The sequence below is a fragment of the Drosophila grimshawi genome, unplaced genomic scaffold, assembly GCF_018153295.1.
Source record: "Drosophila grimshawi isolate 15287-2541.00 unplaced genomic scaffold, ASM1815329v1 contig_1377, whole genome shotgun sequence".
Classification (NCBI taxonomy): Eukaryota; Metazoa; Arthropoda; class Insecta; order Diptera; family Drosophilidae; genus Drosophila; species Drosophila grimshawi.
In genome coordinates this window covers 17,461,300-17,482,890 of record NW_025062900.1, presented here as the reverse complement: position 1 = coordinate 17,482,890, position 21,591 = coordinate 17,461,300, and the positions used below count along the sequence as shown (strand labels likewise).

General features: G+C 37.8%; 3 protein-coding genes and 1 non-coding gene across 4 annotated transcripts; 3 read left to right on the top strand and 1 right to left on the bottom strand.

Annotated features, from left to right (window-relative positions):
- The first annotated feature begins 3,523 nt into the window (after positions 1 to 3,523).
- LOC6571782 lies at positions 3,524 to 4,274 on the top strand. Its single transcript, XM_001997918.3, has 2 exons — positions 3,524 to 3,780; positions 3,841 to 4,274. The coding sequence occupies exons 1-2, from the start codon at positions 3,655 to 3,657 to the stop codon at positions 4,015 to 4,017; spliced, it is 303 nt and encodes a 100-aa protein (XP_001997954.1). The 5' UTR covers positions 3,524 to 3,654; the 3' UTR covers positions 4,018 to 4,274.
- Positions 4,275 to 7,335: 3,061 nt separating this feature from the next.
- On the bottom strand, positions 7,336 to 7,935 carry LOC6570202. The gene is made up of 2 exons (XM_001996415.3): positions 7,715 to 7,935; positions 7,336 to 7,654 (listed from the first exon to the last, which is right to left on the bottom strand). The coding sequence occupies exons 1-2, from the start codon at positions 7,896 to 7,898 to the stop codon at positions 7,398 to 7,400; spliced, it is 441 nt and encodes a 146-aa protein (XP_001996451.1). The 5' UTR covers positions 7,899 to 7,935; the 3' UTR covers positions 7,336 to 7,397.
- Positions 7,936 to 12,591: 4,656 nt separating this feature from the next.
- Positions 12,592 to 14,169, top strand: LOC6571408 (AF4/FMR2 family member lilli). The gene is made up of 2 exons (XM_043214400.1): positions 12,592 to 14,009; positions 14,165 to 14,169. Exons 1-2 carry the CDS (start codon positions 12,728 to 12,730, stop codon positions 14,167 to 14,169), a joined length of 1,287 nt encoding a protein of 428 aa, XP_043070335.1. The 5' UTR covers positions 12,592 to 12,727.
- Positions 14,170 to 14,275: 106 nt separating this feature from the next.
- LOC6570765 lies at positions 14,276 to 21,151 on the top strand. Its single transcript, XR_006246614.1, has 2 exons — positions 14,276 to 14,336; positions 20,937 to 21,151. It is a non-coding gene; the product is annotated as an uncharacterized LOC6570765 (transcript).
- The last annotated feature ends 440 nt before the right edge of the window (positions 21,152 to 21,591 follow it).

Sequence of the window (21,591 nt, the reverse complement as noted above, 5' to 3'; positions counted from 1 at the left end):
ATTTATTTTATTTTATTTCTCGTTATATGCTCGACAACCAATGCAAGCCAGGGTTGCTGGTAAGCGTGCCTTGAATTGTTCTTCTTGTTGCGACTGTTGTTGAACACACACACACACACAAACACACACACACACACTTATATATTTATGTAAGCCAACTAGACTAACTAGACAAGTAGCCAGTCTAAATAGAAGCTCAGCTTCGTCTAGTTAAGGCCATTTGGCAGCTCTTCTTGGAAGTTGTCAAGGAGCTAAGCAAATTACACAAGCATAAAAAAAAGTTATTTTCTTACGTAGAATTTTATACATTTAATGTTAAAGCGAAGGTTGACTCGCAGAACCATAATTTGTTTATACTTTTAACACTTTTCTATTGAGATAAATGCAAAAATATATCGAAATTTGTTGCGTGGTAAAAAACTTAAGATTTAACTTGGCCTCAACTTGCTTTTACATACATAAATAGATATGTACATATTTTTGCATATTTTTACATCATTACATAATAATAATTACAAATTGTTCTGTATTTAAAAAAAAACTGTTATAAACCTGCCGACAAGGATTACTCTCCTTATTATTCGAAAAGTATACTTCCAAGACTAAAGTTTGTCTATTTGAAAAATCTGAGTTTTTTTTTCGTAATTCCCTTTAACATTTTTCTAAAATTTAGCATCTCATCTTTATTATTATTATTATTCTTACATTAAGCTTTTTACTGACTCCATATTTTTATAAAACACTCATTATAATCTTTCAGAAATCTAAAAAAAAAATCTAAAATTTTATATGAAAACATTGATATATAATCAAAAATCATGGCAAAGGCCAACTTTTCGACAGAGGTCAAGAGACAGAAAATAATACTATTTTTATTGTTACAACGGTTTGCATTTCTACTTGAAAATATTTTCTATTATAATGAAATAAATTGTTGAAAAATAGAATTGAAAAAAGTCATTTTACTTTAAAGAAAACATTTTTTGTTGTATATTTTGAAATTATGTGTTAGAAACCGGTTTTAGTATTCAGGACGATTAATTTATATATTTATAATTTTATTATATATTTATATTTTTGTTGCGTTTATTTATATATTTATTTTGTTCATTAATTTAGCATTTATCAATTAAAATAAATAAATCCAAATCCATAACAAAGCAGAAAAGACTTGTCCAAAACTTGCCAATGTATTTATATATATATATATATATATATATATATATATATATATATATGTATATATATACATATTTACATAGCTGCTACTGATGTAAAAAGTTTTTTAATTGCCAACTCGAATTTGGAGTTGTTCCTCTGCAACGAGTATGATTTGTGGTATGCATCATTTTGTGTCAGGTTGCAGGTTAAATGCTTCTTCTTCTAAAATATTCTATTGGACTTAAAGGAGTTGTTTGCAGGGGGGCGGGGGAGTGGTTTTAATGCTAACAAAATATGTATATTTTTTTTTGTTGAAAAGAATAGGAATATGGCCAAAGTCCACAAGTGTATGCCGAGGGGGGGGGGAGTTGAGTAAGGGGGGGCCAGTCACGGAGCAAGGCCAAAAAGGAACAATAGAAATAATACTATAGACGCTGTTGCTGTTGCTGTTCAACGAAATGAAATACAATAAAATTTAAAAACAAACAAATGCAAACACACACAGTGGGTGGGGAGGAGGCAGACGGTGGAGTGGCGCACACAAAATAAGGAGGGATTCTGAATGCGACTAATGAGCACCGAAACAAGTACAACAACAACAACCAGAACAAGAACAACAGTAGCAGCAGCAGCAGCAGAAGCAGCAGCAGCAGCAATAAACAGTGGAGTGGCAGCAGCACGCTGCTAGCGTCGACTGCGCTGCTGCTGTCAGAGCTTTGAAATAAACAAACAGAACTAAAAACAAAACAAAATAAAATAAAATAACAGCTATATCCAGCACGTGTGCGGATTGAATACCCTGTGTCTAAGCAGAAGTCGACCAGCACCAAAAATGATAATGAATTATAGCATTTAAATATAGTTTCGTGGAATTAATTGTATGCATACAAATAGTATTTATAATAATTTAATTTATAATTAAAAAACAGGTATTTCTAAATAAAATTTGTAATACAGATATTTAAGATTTGGACATTTGCACAAAGCGTGACACGCTGATTATTATTCCCTGTGCAAAGCTTTAACAACAACAACAGCAAAAACAGCAGCAGCAGCAGCCAAAATAAGCACAGTTGTTGTTGTTTTATTATAGAATGCTTATTTACGCACACAGTTGCATTGTGTGCGAAAGAGAAAGGCAACAATTGACGACAGTCCCAGAGCGGAGTGCGAGAGGGCGAGATCGGGACTAACTTTGTTTGTGGAGCGCACAGAAGCAACGCACACATTTATTTATGCAGTGTTGTGTGTGTGTGTGTGTGTTTCCATGTATGCCTTTGTGTGTTTGGCCTAAAACTCAAACTAAAATTCGACTCCGCCCTAATTCTGCCCACCAGAGGCAGCTGCTGCTGCCCCATTGCCTGGCTGCATTTCCTATTTCGTTGTGTTGCCCCAAAAAGTTTGTTGAGAACATTTGCAAATGTTTGTTTTAGCCAAACGGTATATGCTTCGTTTGCTTAATCATCGTCATCATCAACATCATTATCATGATCATCATCATCATCGTCATTATTACCGTTGCATTGCCTTGTTTTGTACAATTTCATTTGTTTGTTTGTTTGGGTTTGGGCGTGCGTTGGTGTGTTTATGTGCGTGTGTGTGTGTGTGTTTATGTGTGTGTGTGTGTGTATTGTTTTGCTGGTGTGGGTGTCTTGCTTTGGCTTCTTCCATTCTTTCATGCCCACTGCCCTTTTCACTCTGCTATTGTTTCTGTTGCTCCTTGTTTGCCATCCTCGTTGCCGTTGTCGTTGCCGTTGCCGTCGTCGTTGACGTTCCCGTTGTCGTTGACGTCTGCCTGCTACTTCTGCGTAGTTTTGTTTATTTTATTTGTTTTTCTTTGTTTTATTTTTGTTTATTTTTGTTTGATTTACGTTTGGCCATACCGTTGCCAGTTACTCACCCACCAACCACCCACTACCAAACCCCCCTCCTCTCCAACACTCCCCCACTCCACCTTTTCTCCTTTGTTTTACTTGGTTTGCTACTTCCTCTTGCTTCTCTGGTTTGCTTCGCTCCCCAGCGAGCATGTTTATAGAGCGTTGGGAGAGGGGAGAGGGGGTTTGCTTTAGTTTGCTGCTGCTGCTGCTGCTTCGTTTCGTATTATTTTGCTTTGTTTTCGTTTTGTTGTTTTGTTTTATTTTTATTTTTATATGTAGGTACTGTATTGACTTAAAGTTTGTTTTACTTCTTTGTCTTTGCGTTCGCGTTGTTGTTTTTTGCTTATTGTCCGACAGAAATGCCTGGAAACATTTCTCTGCTTGACTCCGGGTGGATTGCTTTTTCAGATATCGACTGGGTCCTAATGAGACCGACTAGACCACTAACAAGAAAAATTAAATTTAACAAAAAAAATCCAAATTAAAGTGGCTGGCAAATTAGCTTTTGTATTCTATGTCAAAGCTGAGTTTTTGCTTTTCAGATTCATGCATTAATTTAATATGTCGCTTTGTCATTTAAATATCAAAATTTAAAGTGGATTTTTTTTTTTTTTTTATGGCAACTTATGGTAAAGTTAAGGAATGGTCGCGGTCATTGATATGCAGGCCAAAGGATAATCTAACAACCGAGGCTGGCTTACGGGCACAGCGACATGCAATGGTGTCAACCATCGAGTGTGAGGTGAGCACTTAATTGCAGTGCATTTAACTAACTAACTAAATACTAACAGTTTAATTGAAGTCTTTTCCAAACTCGATGTCGATGCTGATTGGCATGGAGTACGGGAGGACTTGGTTGCGGGACCGCGATGAATTTCAAAAGAAGCATGACTCGAAAGCTCAGGTAAAGTTCATCAAGAACGACTTTGAATGGTGGCTGAAGCTGCGCAAGACAAATAGGTGCACCTGCTCCCTCTGACAACTTTTCCCGTTTTGTGAAAAGTTTCGCTGCATTTTGCTTACAAGTACAATTAAATTACTACTGCTGCTGCTACTGCCGACCGAAAAAGCTATGCGTTCGTAACGGTATTAGCAAAGACACACACCACGTCGTCGCAAGCTTTTCACCCATTGTAATTGCGCAAAGTTTGTTGCTATCAGCTGGCTGCTGTTCAGTGCAAAATTTCTTGCTGCGACAATTGTGGAAAATGTGTATAATTAAAATTAAGCGAACTTTATGCACACAATAAATACAAGTAAGAAACTTGTTAATTGATTAATTTACTTTGCATATGGATATTAACATTAACTTGATTTATCTGTAGATATGTACATAAATTAATATTGCGTTTGGTCAAGTATAATTGGAAAACAGCTGTTGCATTTCGACCGGCGGCAGCAGCAAGAGACAAGAAAAAAGCTCTCGCCGCCTGCCTTCACACAGGTTGTAGTTATGCTCAAATTTGCGCTCTAACTCTCCTCTACTTCCCTCTCTCGCGCTCTCTCTCTCTCTCTCTCACTCTCTGGCCGAGAGGTGTACCACCCACATAGCAAAAGAATTTGCATGAATATTGACGAAGTTGCTCTCGGCTCTCGCTGCTGCTGCTGCTCCCACGCGGTCTTTCACATGTAGTTGCTGCTGTTGGCTTCGTGTGTCGTTCGGTCGTTCGCTCGGTCGGCTTATTGCTCATTGCTCGTCGTCGTCGTCGTTGTTGTCGTGCTTTGGCTCGTTTGCAGTTTTCCATGGTGGCACAGAGTCAATCAAAATCAAACGTTTGCCGCGTTTGGGTCGTCGTCTTGTGTATCGACTCTCTGTGTGTGTGTTGATTTTTCCCGTTGGTTTGTTAAATGCTCCGTCGAGCCCCAAATGCCAACAAGTTATACACAATAACTGAAATTTGCAAACTTGTTACGGTATTTTCAACACCAAAATAAATGCAAACGAAGAAAACGGCATCAAGCATAAAGCAAGCAAAAAGTCGAAAAAACAATAACAAATTGTTGCTGCTGCTTCGCTGCGTATTTGTTGTTTTCTTTCGTGCTCGCGTTCGTTTCGTTCCGTATGTGTTTTGAATTTGTCCTTGTGTGCATATGCGTGTGCCTATTTGTGTGTGTGTGTGTGTGCGTGTGTATTGCGCAAAATAAAAACATTTTCAGCTCTTTCGCTGCAGTAGCAGAGGCAGCAGTAGCAAGCAGCAGCTGGTAAGTTAAAAGCAAACTATTACAAATTTGCATATTTAATAGTTTTTTTTGCAAACATTTAATTGTTTTCATGTGTCGCTGGGATTCTGCAACATTTTATTATGATTTTTATGCGTGCAAATGGACAAAAATGGCAACAATATGTTAACTTCACACACACACACACAGACACATTTTAGCTTTTGTGTGTGTATGTCTGTATGTGTGAGAGAGTTGGAAATACCAAAGCAGCAAAAAGTGCCAACACAAGTTGGCTTACAGGTGCATGCACATACAGCAAATAAAGGCAAAGCAAAGCAACGCAACGCAAAGCAAAGCAAAGCAACGCAACGCAACCAGTTGACAACGGCAACAAAAGCGTAAAGCCGGCGTAGTAGTTGCGCCGCTGCTGCATGGTCAGGGCTTCGCAGCGGGCAGAGCAGAGAAGCGGACAGAGCAGCGGACAGAGCAGCGGACAGAGCAGCGGGCAGAGCAGCGGGCAAAGCAGCGTGCAGAGCTGAGCAAAAGCAGAAGCAAAAGCAGAAGCAAAAGCAGAAGCAAAAGCAGAAGCAAAAGCAAAAGCAGAAACAAAAGCAGAAGCAAGCAAAATTGAAGCCTTTTTTTTTTGTTGGTTTGAGTGTGTCTTGCTGGTGGCAGTTGCCACCGACTTCGCTGTCGACGTCAACTGTAAATTGCGCTGCTGTTGCACGTCAACGTTTTCCATGTCTTTTGGCATTTTCACATACACTGCTCAAATATGCATATGTATCCGTGTATCCGTGTATCTGTGTATCCGCGTATCTGTGTATCTTTGTACACACATAAATATTTATGTATCTATGCACGTAGAAATGTGTTGCCGTCTTTGCTTTTGCTTTTAGGATTAAGAGCTTTTCCCCCAGTTTTACTTTTCATGCATTTTTCAAGTCTATTGCGTTGTTTTACATCACATCGTGAATATTTCGCAATTAACGCAATTTCGCCTATGGCATATGTTTAACAGACATCGGTTTTCCCTTCATTAATTGACACTGCTCGACTAGAGATACCCTCACAAAATGCTAACAAATATTCTTAGTTGCCTGCTTGAATTTAAAATACGAAAAGATTATTATCAAGATGCTGATAAAAGGCACCCATTTAAGGTTTGCTTACACGCTTAAGCAAAGACGCAGTAGGAAATGCAGTTGCTTACATATATATATATATATGTATTTATATACATACATATATATAGAGCCGTATTTATGCCAGTATGCCGAAAGGAGGACGAGAAATAATCTCACTTTTCGCTGTGTTTAGAGAGCATCGCCCACGCGCCACAGGCGAAGCGACCATGTTGCCCCCACGCCAGCGAGAGCGTGTCCTTACCACACACACACACAGACACACACAGACACCTCGTCTTGTGGACGTTACAAACATTTGTTGCACTCTCGTTTCGCCAATTTCAACACGCGCTCGTTTCTCACCATGTTGACCATGTTTCCCTTCATTTACGCATGCTTTGTGCGCCTCTCTCTCTCTCTCTCTCTCTTTCTCACTGTCTCTCTCGCTCTGTGTCGCCTGTTAGCCAGTAGCCGATTTCTGTTTGCTTTGACTCTGTTTACATTGCAAGTGTCCTGCCCCTCCCCTGCCCATCCCCCTTCGCTGGCTGGTTCTATTGTCTCTGTTGTCGACGTCATCAACGCCGTCTGAGCGCACCGACCATGCACGAGTAACGGTAAGCGTAACAGGCGTGGGCGAGTGGCTTCCTCCAGCCAACCATATGGTCAATGCTCACTCCAAATTAAGAATGGCCAAAGGCAACGCATCATTTGCCATTCAAAATGGAATAGGAAACGTTGCGACGCGACACAACTTGACGCGACTCGACGTGGCACGCTGCGATGCGAAAATATCCTTCGCGTACTCGTCTCCTCTCGTGGATGGGCGAGTTGGCTGCGCTAATTGAGACATTTGTCAACTTCCACAAATGAGTGGCAATTTATTAAAATGTTTAGTACCATTTTCGTTTTCAGCGCATAATCAGTTTTCCCCTCCGAAAGAAAAGCGAAAAATAAAAATAAAAAGAACTTTCAATATTTTAAAGACAAAGAAAAAAAAACCCAAAATTTATTCTTTTATTTACCAGCCCAAAAATTTCGATAATTATCCAATAAAAGAAATCCGCATCAACTATTTAATTTTCAGTTGGGATCGCTTCGGTTTGCGTAGCAATTTTGAGTCTGCTGGCATCAGTGTTGTGGTTGACTCATTATTTATCTGCGATGCAGCTTCGCTGTCAACTTGGCCTTTCTTCAACGAACACATCTGCTTCGACTTCTTGTCTAATTTTTTCTTCGAGTCTACATTTTGTAGCCCAGCATTTGGGCCCACTGCTGCCGTCTCGGCCATAAGCAACTCAAAAGTCATCGGAAGTGCAAAATATCTGCCTGTGAATTTCGATTCGATTTAGATGGATTTTGTTTTCCGGCTAGTCGTGTAATGTTTACCATTTAGTTTTTGTAGAAATCCCATTTGATGGCCCATTTGCAGGGTCTGCCGGATGGGTTGGGTCAGCTCGTCCTCGGGCAAATTTGTGTTCTCGGCAATGGTTGCCACAATCTCGCGGAGTGTCGCCGGCGTCTTGATGAACTGCAACGTGTGCATAACGATGGCACCATTAAAATTCGGCATTTTCTGGTTGTTATTATTATTAATGTTTATAACTATTGAAAATAACCAAAAATTGTATTTACTGATGATTGATGAAAGCCTGCTTTGTGCTCGAAAACTATTGTCATCAACTCAATCAGAAATATTTGAAAAAAAAAGTATTTGACAAGCAGCATTGACAAATTATGTAAATCTGTCACACGCTTATAAATATGAATATAAATATGAACATATGTCGATATCGATTACCCAGTTGATATATCTTCAATTCTTGCTAAACATATGGATAGAAATTACTTGTAATATTGTGCTGTTCATGAATAATAAATATATCTATCATCGTTAACAGACATCCCACAGATAATTAGTCTTTCTAACAAAAAAATAATAAATAAATATTAAAAAAATACTGCGAAGAGCTGAGTCTGCCAAGCAACATTTGAATTGCCTATTAAAGAAAGTGATGAGGATTCAGTTGTCTGAGCATGTCGATAGTATATATATTAATCGTGGCAGATCGTCTATAATGCAAGAGAAATCTCCGATCGGATCCTATATTGCTGATTCCAACTGGATAACGACTTCAAGTAGACCTGAATTGTATAGAGAAAGCTAAGAAATCTTCTTTACTACTATTGTGATAAATTGAAATACTTTTTAAATAATTAAATATATTTTTTTATTAATAATTTCACAGCTTTGCCATCTTTCAATGTTTACTTATTTTTTACTATTGATTGTTTGTCTTCAAATAAAATGTTCATAGTTTTTAAACTATATTCAAACTATTCTTTAGCTTAGCAGTTTCCAAAAATATACATTTTCCAAATAGATACATTAATTAAATATATTACTGTCTGGCAATAATTGTGTTATTGTTATTTGCTTTGAGAAAATTGAACTCTGCTGGCATTTCACGCTTAACGCTTATCAGATATATATATATTTATATATATATATATATATATTTGTTGACAGATGAAAGTCTGAAATGAAACGTCAGCTCATATCTATTTCCGTAATCCATGACAACAACAGCACCGATTATAGGTTAAGGCTGTTACTCTGCCATTTGATATTTTTGCAAATATGCTGCTGCTGCTGCTGCTGATTATCAGCAGCTAAAAATAGAATATATCGAGCAGGCCGAGAATCCCCGAGCTGCTTGACAACTCTGCTGCAACATATGGCCAAAATTGGGTGTTTAATTAAACTGCCAACGCAAAAATAAAAAAGAAAAAAAGAAAAATGATATCAGCCATTGGCAGCCAGCATATTGTAAACTAAATGAGACTCTCAATTATCCAATCTAATATTATTATTATTATTATTGTGTGTTATGTTACTGTAATGATGAAATGCAGCTTCTGGAATGTTTGCGATAATGGCATTTGCATTTGTAGTCAACTTGTGCTGTGCCTTGCCATATGGGGCACAACTCAACTCAACTCAACTCGCACCGAACCGAATCGAGTGGGCTAAAAATAAAGCAGCCCAGCTAAGTATGCTTTAGTTTTTGGTGTAAGGTCAAACAAAGTTTGCAGCTGTTGTGTGCCACTGATTGCAAGTGGGTTGAAATTCGTTTAATTTCCGTTTTAGATATCACAACACAACCAGACCAGTTTGGCAGCCCCACAGACGCCAGCGGCAATAACTTCATATCCATCTGGCATAAGGTCACCGAGCACACGAACTAGATAAATTGATATTTATGGCAACAATTGTGAGCTGATTATATCAAAACAATAAAAGAGCAACAACAACAACAACAACGGCTATCCTAGACACGTGGAAAATTACTTAACCATCGACTTGTAAATTCCACTATTTAATTCGAGAACACAGACCAATTGTTCAGTTGAAAGCAGTTTGATATTTTTGCCAGATGTTGATGCTTTTTGATGAGTTTTATTTTGAAGAAAAGTTGGTAAATAAAGAACTCATCAGTCGACGGATCGTTTCTATGGCAGCTATATGTTGTAGTAGTCATTTCTCATTAAATTCACATCCAAATGTGAGCAACAGAATAAGTGGATTGGAAATATTGGTAAACAAAAAAGTTAAGCTTTCTTTCTTTCTTTTGCAATGCGTTATAAACTTGACGACAAATTACAATACTCTCTGTAAGTGTATGAATTGGGTATATATGTGTAGGAGAGCAGTAAACAGTTATAGGCAGATATAGTCAGTCTATAAGTAGACAAAAGCTGTAACTTATGGAATAGTTAACCCCTTTAAATACTCTTTACATATATTTAGTATACACATATTTATTCCAAATTTGAAATATCTCCTAGATAGCCCACTCTCGAAGCCAGCTTATTAAGTGATGAGTTTGATATTCAGCTCATATACCCTGTACATTTTATATATATATAAAATGTAGAAAATAAGTAACTCTTATTTAAATGCACAAAATGTATTAAATAAGTCGTCTTATTCATTGGCATTGGATGTCTTTTTAGATACCCTGTCCGCCTACTTAATATGCTGCTCTGTGTATCAAAGTTTCAAGGGGTATCTGCTAGTAAGACACTTGTCTGCCCTTGACTGTCTACCTTCGCGTGCGTCATTTGACTGCAACCGAAAATAATTAAGACAATGGCAGTGCCCAGATTTGAGTGGGTGGCAACTTTTACGCACTTGCGTCCTCATTTATTACACTGTTGCCATTTGAGGCTGTGCCACACACCCATCCCAGCTGTGGCTGGTGGTATGCCACAACCACAATTCCGTTAGCTTGCGCTCGCCATAAATCCTTAAGCTCCTTTCGGTGGCTGCTCCTGTTTTTGTAGGACTTCACTGAATACAAAGGAACTGGGCTTAGCGGCTGCAATGGAACAACTTTTGTGCTATCATGTTAACTTGGCTTAGGTATCTCTTACTCCAGAATAATATTTTAAATTTGTATACCCTACTCGCATTTATAGTTGGGTATATGCAGCTAGATCTGTTAACTTTTCCGACTAACATTTTGAATTGTGTATACCCGAAATGGTTATAATGTACAAGCTTTCTTGATAGTAGCTATATCTATATCTATATCTATATCTGTATCTGTATCCGTTGCCATTAGTAGTCAGCAGCAATCCTGGCTGTTCCCGCCTGAAATCATCGCTCAGTTTTAAAGCCTTACCAATGAAACTGGGCATAGATCAAAATGTCTGCTGTTGAATATTAATGCGTCTATCTGGGGTTATTTTGCTGGCATCAGTCATTACTCATACGTCCTGGGCTGGCTGGTCATGCGACGTGACTTGGCTGACCTTTATTTTTCGCCCGCCCTCCCCCACAGCAGATAAACCATAAGTTTGCGCTCATGTGGCGTATGCGCAATAAAATAAACTTACACACATATTAATCATACGCCGCTTGAGCCCAGTGAACATTAATGGGCAAAAACAGCAGCACCTTAACAGCGCCCACCTGACTGTAAAACTTGCTTTGATTCCTTGCCAGGTTATTCAATTAGAGATTTGCCGTCTAATAATCTTGCAATGAAATGTGTAACGACGTCTTCAGCGCTTTAAAGTATATCAACTTCACTAAAAGAGTCGTTTATCTGTCCGATTTTTGTTGCATATATATACAGAACTCAATCAGTCCTGAAGTTATCTATATTTTATAGTTGCCATTGAAACAAGACTTGCTTTCGTATAAAATATATTTTATTAAGCTTTAAGTCAGCTAAAAGATAAACATTATTTATTTATATGCTTTTATTTAAGCCATACTTATTCCCTGGCCAAGTTACTTGCTTATTAATATTTGAAGCAAAGCTATTATTCTATTTTTATCACGCATTTTGCATTCACCTTGTGGAAACCCCAATATTTAATTTTCTATTTTTCTTTCAATTGTTTTGGGTTGTTTATTGATATATATGTGAAAAACAAACCAAGATAAGCAAACCCTGCATTTGAGATGAGTTCAACTTTTATAATTGAAATGCATATTTAATGAGAGAAAATCAAAAATTGCTTGCAAAATTAATAACTGTTGAAATGAAATTCACAACTTGATTTTCCTTCTTTTTTTTACAGGCGCTGCAACTGCGAAAAAGGTGTAAATAAAAATATAAATCAAATAAAGTGTTTGTCACTGATTTAATAAGTTTCCCATCATTTTGATAAATGTATATTTGAGTGTCAGTGTAAATGAGATTATATATTCTAATACAGAGAACTAGGCTTGGGAAACAACAGCAAGAACAACATGACATTACTCACAAAAGCAATGCAACCAGTGCAACAACAGCAACAACAGCAGCAACAGCAGCAACAGCAACAACAACAACAATCAGCCCAATTTGCGCCTCTAACCGACATGCAGTTAATAATTAATCGCAGTGTAATTGGCGAGTAACAGTCCGCGACAGCGAAATATTCCCGGCTGGGGCATATTTAATTATAATGGCAGCAGCCACTGTCAGTTCACACTTGAAGGCGCCGTCGAATGATTTGGTGTGCGACGAATGTGTTTATTATGACGGTTGTGAAATACCAACAACAGCAACAGCAGCAGCAACAGCAGCAGCAACAGCAGCAGCAGCAGCAGCAACAACAACAACAGCTGATGCAGTCACAACAACAACAGCACTATTTATCGACAATAGCACGCAAACCGAAGACGAAATGGATGAGGAAGAGGAGGAGGAGGAGGAGGAGCTGCAGCTGGAGGTGTTGGTGTTGCAAGGGCAGGACGAGGAGGAGGAGCAGAGGGAGCAAGGGGAGGAGGAACAACGCGAGGAGAGTCGAAAGTCATCACGTTCGCAGCTTGAGCAGATCATTGAGGAAGAGCAGGATATCGAAGAAACCGATAACGATAACAATTTCGATAACCAGACCAATATGCCAGATTTACAAGACTATACAGCGCGAGAGGAGGAATCTTCCAGGGCACACGAACCCAAAGATTTGAAGGAATTCTACCACAACGACGTCAACGCCAATGGAGTCGATGATGATGTGGCCAGACTAACCGGACTAGCGCTTGAGATGGGCTATGCTCGAATAATAGACTACGATAACTTGCGCATTATCGAGCATGTTATCGAAAGCGATGATGACGACGACGATAATGATAATGATGATGATGATGAAGAAGGGAAAGGGAAAGATAAAAAAGTGGCAGCAACAACGCAACAGGCTGAATTGCAACAGGCCTGTCAGGATTTGGTTGCTTTCATCGATGAAAGCTACCAGTTAATCAACAATAATACTGTGGTCGACAACAACAACAATCGGGACATGGCTGCCATGCCGGAGCATGTGAAAGCGGTGCGTGATGAGAAGGCCGTAATTAAAAAGCCAGAGGATCTAAAGCCAACCAACTCAGTTGCAGCAGCAACATCAACAAGCAGCAGCAGCACCAACAGCAACAGCAGCAGCACCAGCAGCAGCAGTGCCTTGGTCAAGGCATACCAATCGAATCTAACGCCACTGGCGCCACCCTTTCAGCCGGCGGCATTAAAGGCTCACTTGCAGCCAACGACATCATTGGCCACAAATAGCATCAACAGCATCAGCAGCAGCAGCAGCAGCAGTAATTGCAACATGCCCCACAACAGGCAGACTCAGGCGACAAGCACTTTGTATGCCGCATATGAGCAGACAACGGTTTACTATCAGCAGCATGCGCTGTCCAGCTTACATCAGCAACAACAACAGCAACAGCAGCAACAGCAGCAACAACAACGGCAACAGTTGTCGCCCAAGCAACAGCAACAGCAGCAGCAGCAGCAACAGCATTGCAGTCAACACGGTGGCATACCACACATTCATTTGCAATCCGCAACTGGCGCTCAATTGCTGCCGGTGCAATTGGTCACACTAACGCCAACGGCTGCAGCAGCAGCAGCAGCGGCCGGATCTGCAGCAGGCGCAACAACAGCTGCTGCAGCGACAACAGCAACTGCTGCTGCCTGGCCACTTGTGGATGCGCCCATATTTATGGATATTAACGGTGAGATTCGTAGCTATTGTCCAGCTCATGGACCGCCAGCAGCAGCAGCAGCAGCAGTTGCAGCCGCAGCAGCAGCAGCAGCGGCAGCCGGCGCCACAGGACAACCATTGTTGTCCTCACATCATCATCATCATCAACAGCAACAGCAACAACAGCAGCAGCAGCAGCAGCAGCAACAGCAACATAATCTGCTGCACCATCAGCAGCAGCAGCATCATCTTCAGCAGCAGCAGCAACATCATCATGAACAGAAACTCGCACAGCAGCAACAATTGACACCGTCGTTGGCCGTTGTGACAAATGTTAATGGAAATATCGGCCAGGCTGAAACAACAGCGCCACAAATGATGTTGCAACTGGATGCGGCTATCCAACAGCAGCAAAAGCAGCAGTCTCAGCAACAACATCACCAGCAGCAGCAGCAGCAGCAACAGCAGCAACAACAACTACAACCAGCAATCGTTGCTGCTGGCAAACGCAACAAACTTTATCGAGGTGAGTGTCCGTTTTATGACATTTGTCCAGCAAATTTTATACTTATTTCCGCCAAAAGCTATTTGGCTTCGCCTCAACATTATGTTTGACTTTATAACTTCCATTTCTGACGCTTCTCCGGAACTCAATGGGTGCATGGTCAGTGGCTGATAGGCGAACAGGAACAAGAACAGGAACAGAACAGTTAATCAGCTTTGCTGGACTCAAATAGTCAAATGGTGAATGGGTTAGCAATAATTGAAATCAACTGCTGCCAATGGGAATTTGAACAATTACTGTTCAATCAATAATCAAGGAGGATTCTTATCGAGAAGATATGTAAAGACGTGAACCGTAATAAAACCTGCCGCGATAAGAGTTCTCCGACCTGATAGGATAATGAGTCTAGACGCATTTGCAGCAGTAAATATGTAGCTAGATAATGTACTAAATAGTATACAAATAATTGCTTATAACTATAAGATAATTTTGAAGTTTTCAATTCAAATTCAGCAATTCAGCAGCAGTCCATGTTCGATACTTAAACAAATTCGTTGTGTTCTAAAATTGCTCTTGGAATCATATCTCAGTTGTACTTGTGCCGCTTATATATTAAATAATTACTTCTTTGATTTGTAGACTCTAAGAAACCATCGCCAATTATAATTTGAAAATTACTTGAAACCCAAATCGATAGATCGATAGAAGTCTACTTCTTTTACTATTACAAGTCTACAATTGCCAACTATTGTTTGTCCCTCTGATTGCAACACAAAGCTAACAATCTGTGCAAAATTGAGTTAGTTAACTGGAGCAGTTAACAGTTAACAGTTTGCTGGAGCAGTCAACAGTACTCCAGGACAAAGACTTATGTACACATATTTACCAATTTTAATTGTTGTTTTCGACAGTTTCTTCATAGAGTAAATAAACAACAAGAAGTCTGAATACTCTAGTCGAGAGTGCTCGATTGGCTGATAATTGTTCTGAATGTATGCTGATTTTCCTTGTCTCTTAAGGGATGAGTGAAGGTAACAGGCAGAAGGCAGCATATCAGGAACAACAGCTGAGTCGATATAGCCATATCTGTCCCAATCTCAGAACTATATTATTCAAATTTGGAATATAAATATTGTGAATTTCTTTATCTATATTATATTATATATATAGAATTCCACTAGCAATAGGCAGATAGTTCTAACTGATATATAATATACATTAACATATTAATGGTCAACCACAAACATTTTATGAAGTTTGAATAAGGAACACCCAAGTTGCAGTCCAAAACCTTTTCTCATATTAAACTCAGGCACTCAACCGCATTTAAAGTAATTTTGGCTGCTGCTTGGCTATTGAATTGCGTTGCATTAATAATGAGTTGATTAAGCTGGGCTTAATTAAATTCATAAGTTGGCCTTTAATAAGGGTGTCTTTTTCGATGTATATCTTGCCACGCAGTCTCCCCCATAAAATTGATAATAATTATGCAAACTGGCTTGAGTATATAATGATTATAATTGATACCTCTTCAGTGGAGCGTTAACTGTGGTCTTCGACGAGCAGCTCGTCCTGCCACGTTGCATGCACCATCCTGCAGTTTTCTGTTAAGTCATCAAGTTGCGCCAACTTGACCATATCCAGCTGTGCATGCAGATGGCGCTCTGTAATCAATAGTCAATTTTGCTGTGGTTTTGTGGCTAGCTTGCTAGGACTTGTGTGTCTTTATTTGTTGGTTGCAAACTGTTTCTGTATCACACACACACACACACACACACACACACAGACTTTTCTATAAAGTATGATGTACATTTTCTGCTTGCCATTTCATAAGTTGTTTTCTTTTTCCTTATAGACACAATATTAAATTTTTTATATTATTTTTTATCGTGTCCGCATTTTAATTTTTTATTTTTTTTTTTGTGTTCATTTTTGGTAACAAGGCTCTTTGCCAAACCAATGTTTTTTTTTTTTTATTTCCTCTACATTTAATTTTCGTTATACTTTGTGGCATTGTCTGGTTTTCTTTTCGGCCGTGTTCCGCAAAACGTTTTCCACAAATATTCACGGAATTAATTAAAAAAAATTGCGCATTTAACGATAATGAAAGTGGAACATTTATAATAATTAAACGAGTAACAAAATGTCAGCGACAACAAGTTTGTCAAAATGATGGAGAAAACGTTCTTCGGATGAGAACAAATGGCTTTATGTGTCTATGATGATGATGAAGTGTGTGTGTGTGTGTGAGTGTGAGTGTGAGTGTGAGTGTGTGTGAGTGTGTGTTGGTAAAGTGAAGCATGCATCATTTGTCTGTCCGGCTGTCCCTGTCGTCCCTCAGTCAGTTGTCGCCATAGTGGTCAACGCTCACAGCCACATCCTTGTCCACATCCACATCCACATCCACATACTCCTCCTCGTTCTCGTCCAGCATGAATTGCGCCAATCGCATTCGGCTGCCATTTTTAAATTACCAGTTACCAGTTACCAGTTACCAGTAGCAGTTCGGCTACCCAGTCGCAGTCAGATGCAATAATTTTCACACTCTTTTCTTTTGCATGCCGCTTGCGACATCTGAAATGCGTTTGGTTTTGGCTGCGTTTCGGCTTTTCTGTATTTTCTGTATTTTCTTCTTTTTGTTTTTTATTGGTTGAGTATCATTTTCATTTGCTTGCTGCTTGTATGTCTCTCTCTCTGTGTGTATTTTTTTTTTATTTATATTTATATATAGTCTTTTTATAACATGTTGTAATTTATACTGTGCAAGTTCCGATTTTTTACAACTGTGCATCTCATGTGTTTATGGCCCGAAAGTTGTTTATTATTAATGTTTGCTTTATGCTGGCTGCCTTTTTTTTTCGATTTGTACTCATTCTTGCTAGTTTTTTTTTGTTATTATTGTTTTTCAACTGTAAAAGAGTGATTAATATTTGAGTTAAATTTGCCAATTGTGAAAAAAATATGTAAAATTTTATTTATATATATATTTTTTTTTCGTTGTTAAATTGGTGGAAAGCTGCTTCTGTTCAGATACCCTTTGCAATCTATAAAATTTTCCTGTTCGTTAAGTCATTTTCCCCTTTGTGAGTCAAAATTTCCATTTATTTTTGGTTTTAAAGTTGTTGGATTCATTTTTCTACTTTGACAGCTTTAAGTCGATGATATTTTTTTTTATTTTAGTCAGCTGAAATGTCGCAAAAGTTTGTCGTTTCTAGTTGGGGTTGGCAACCACTTGAAGCAAAGTAGCAATGGGATTAAGTATACGCCTGTTTGACACGCAATGATTACAAAGCAGTTGCAAAGTTTCAGATTAAATATTCAAAATATTGGCTCAACTTTAGGCGAGACTAGGACAACTTGCTGTTGAGCTGATTGCCATCTCTCAGAGACAGTGGGACAAAAAAGTATACAGCTCTCGGCACACACGCATTTTATATATTATTTTATATATTTATTTAACAGTTTGGCAAATTGATTGTTGATTAAGAAATACTACAGAGATAAAAAAAAGTTCAAGAATATTATTAAAATAAGTTTACTTAAAATTGAGTCCATCATTCATCATCATTAAAACATTTTCAAAACAGTTGATTGCATTTTGAAGAACCGGTAAAACACGTATTGACTTAAACCGATTTGCTGTTAAGCTGGCAAAATGAAAAAGTTATGAAAATCAATATCTGCACAGACTTAAAGCTAGACTCCCACAGCCTTGGCTGATTATGCTTGATAAAGGTCGAGTCAAAGGTCGAATACCCCCCAAAGAACTTATCTGGCACAGTTTAAAAGTCATTTCTCTCTGCTATGATTATTATTATTATTATTATTATTATTAGGAGAGTAACAAACTGGTGCAGTAACTGTTTATGCCACTGCACACATAATAACTTGGCCAACAATGTTGTTCAGTTGCCATTAAGTTCACACTGAGTGGGTACAGGTCAAATAATGGCAAGCATTCATTATACATATATATTGGATCAGGGGCATACTTAAATTGCCAAATCATCGGTTTGCTCTGAACTAACTTTCGCAAATAGAGGAACGCTCAGTGTAAACTTTCTCGAATCGAGCAAATCGCGTGCTTTGAACCGCCCAAGTCTCAAAATGAGACTGCTGCAGACCCGAAAATCTCCAAACTGAAATCAAAGTTGACTTCAAAAGCGAAAGGTGCCGCATCGCTTCGCTTATGATAATTGTACAGTGTGAAAGGTTGTCGTTGACTGAGGGGAGTGGGATGTGGATAAGAGATCCGAAAACAAGTTGCACGTACTTGAAGCAACATGAAAGGGAAAAGAAAAATAAAACGAAAAAGAAAAAGAAAAAGTCGCACTAGGAAAAACTCACTTAAAAACCGCAAATAAATGTCACGAATAAAGCCGCAGCTTGAGCCAGAGGTGATGCAACAATTGTCGACAGCAGACAGCCGACAGCGGACAGCGGACAGAGAGGGGGCTGCCAGGGTGCAGGGGCAGCAACAGCAACAGCAACAGCAGGAAAGTAGGAAAGTAAGGAAAATGCAAACGCGCAAAGTGCCAATAGACAGCGACAAAATAACAGTGCGGAAAATACGCTCAGCGAGCGACAACAATATAAACCTTTTGCAAGCAAAAAGATGAAGAAAAACACAATGCTTTGCGCTTTTATCTGGCTTATAATCAAGCTGTACAGATGCTTGCATTTTGCAGCTAAAAAAGCTAAAAAAAAACTCCAACGCGAACAGGTAAGAATGTTACCCAGTTACCCAGCTCAGCTCAGCTATTAAATATGTTCATTGAATGTTCTAGTTTCGGCAACTCAAATGTAAAAGCGAAATTATGTAAGTGAAAGTGCTCTAGCTTAATATAAATAATTATTAATTAATAATTATTAATTAAAGGACTTCTCAGTTATCCGTCAGCTCGTTGTTCCTTGCTCGACTCGCTTCCAACTTCAGTCAATGATTCCTTAATCTTTCATCTCTGAATCTCAACTTCAACTTAAACTAAAATAAAAGCAGTTATTAAGAAATTAGTTTGTTCAACTTGAAATATGTTTTAGTTAATTTATGTGCTTCTTATCCCATTTTTAAACAATTTTTTCAGTTGTCCAAAAATATGCCAGGCATATTTAAAGTCAATTAAAAAGTCTACCTTTTATTGATATCGATTTATCAGATATCGATTTCTATTTGATCGATCTACAAACTCAAAGAGGGACAATATCTGATAAAAGAGACCTTAATAGTCTCATACAGACGATAGATAAGCTCGGCTTTTGATACTGTTCACGAATATATATATATATATATATATACAGGATATGGTGACCCAAATACTTCCTTCAGCTTGTTACATACTTTTGTCCAGCTTTCTAATAGCCTTTTTGAGGCTTGATTCATTCATTTATTTATTGTTTTATCTTGGTTTTAACAGATATTATTAAAGGTTTTTGTATGTAAAACTTGTGTTTTACAAATTCCATTTGGGAACTTCAACTTTCTGTGTGTTTGAATTAAATGTAAACAACACAATCAAAGCTGCTGTAAAAATGTTGATTTTGAGTGTTTTTCACATTGAATGCGACTTAAAACTTATGCCAAGTTTTGCCAATTGCTCTGACCATTATGTGTGGCATACTCTTACTTTGCATAAAGTTGTAGCAGCAAAAATAATAATCATTTTTGACAATATAATGCGCATATTCTATCGGATTATAAATATTTGTTTGCAGCTATTTTGGCTGCATTTTCACTGATTTCAAGCTTTGCAAAGTTTTCGAAGGGAGGCAAAACTTTTACAAATTTTCTACAGCAAAGTACAAAAGGTCTATATATATATAAATATATATATATATACACCCTATGTACACATATGTTGAAGCATTTGCTTTAATATTATATATATATATATATATATATATATATACCCAATAACTGAAGTCGCTCTAAATAAATCAGAAAATTGTGTAACATTTTATTTAACGGGAAAGTTATAAGCATTCATTGTAAATCGACAAATCTAAAACAATATGGGATTTAATTCAAGTTTTTTTTAGTACACATTTTTCATTCATATATTTTCTTCGAAACTATTGTTTTAAAAATTCGGATAATTTTTTCAAAGAATTGGTAAATTGATATTTGAAGCGCATTCATTAAATACATTAATTTATTTCGACTTCTCAGAAATACTCTTTCATCTATATAGGAATGTATTTTGAATCAATAGTAATTCAAAACTTTTTGCATCAAATTCAGACAGCGTTTTGCATTAGCAAAGCAAATGAATTATTTATTTTGCTTAAAATAAACATTTTAATAAGACCTTTGCTGTTTTAGCGGTTTCCACTGACGTATTTTAATTTTTAATTTAAGTTTCTAATTGAGATGCAGTCGCGCAAAATGCTCGCTTTTAATGCAATTAAAATGCGAAAATGATACCAGTGGCAGCAATAAAACAGTTCAGGGAAATAATACAGAAATCTTCAAGCGTTAAGCATTAAATGACGCAATTAACATTTTTATTTATATGTACATTTGTGCAAATAATTAATTTGGGACGTCAAGTTCCGTTTCTTTTTTGTTTTTCTTTAATTAATCAAAATGAATAACTTTTTTCGCTTTTCTCTTTGTCTTTGCAGGTACGCAGTTTGAAGATTGATATGCTCTATTAAAATACCCATTTTGTTGAGGAATTGCAATCTAAAAGATGTGTAAATATTTAATTTGTAATTGTCCTTTACCCGCCAAAGGCACATTCTAAATTTATATGTCTGGCATTACTATTTTTTCTATTATATTCTGTTGCCAAGCGAATGTTTGTTCCAATTAAAATATATATATTTATATATCTGTACTAATCCGACATATTTTAGTACTTAAATGAAGTGTGTTGTTCTATAGTTTAAGAATTTATTTAAAATATTTGACTTGTCAAGCATTTCTACATATACATTTAACGATCATCATTTAATTTTGATCTCAAGAAATGATTAATGCGTAATCAGTGCGTTTAGTGCAACATATACAACACTGTGTGTAGCTGAACATAATCACACACACACACACACACGCACACACATACACATGCAATTCATGTTGAGAGCGTGGCTCGCTCAGTTGATCGTCGACACACATGTGTGACTCTTTCTTAAGACGGCGCACTCTCTTATACTCGCTCTTGCACTCTCTTATACACTGGAGACAATGATGGTCGAGTGCTGGTAAGACGTATGTACGTACGTATGTATGTATGTATGTATGTATGTATGTATGTATGTATGTACGTATACTGCT

Bases quoted from the DNA above. Each gene is read 5' to 3' on its own strand.
- LOC6571408 (XM_043214400.1), top strand. From the start codon at position 12,728: ATGCCAGATTTACAAGACTATACAGCGCGAGAGGAGGAATCTTCCAGG.
- LOC6570202 (XM_001996415.3), bottom strand. From the start codon at position 7,898: ATGCCGAATTTTAATGGTGCCATCGTTATGCACACGTTGCAGTTCATC. The intron at 7,655-7,714 runs GTAAACATTACA...CGAAATTCACAG, and splicing joins ATTTCTACAAAAACTAAATG to GCAGATATTTTGCACTTCCG.
- LOC6571782 (XM_001997918.3), top strand. From the start codon at position 3,655: ATGGCAACTTATGGTAAAGTTAAGGAATGGTCGCGGTCATTGATATGC. The intron at 3,781-3,840 runs GTGAGCACTTAA...GTTTAATTGAAG, and splicing joins TGTCAACCATCGAGTGTGAG to TCTTTTCCAAACTCGATGTC.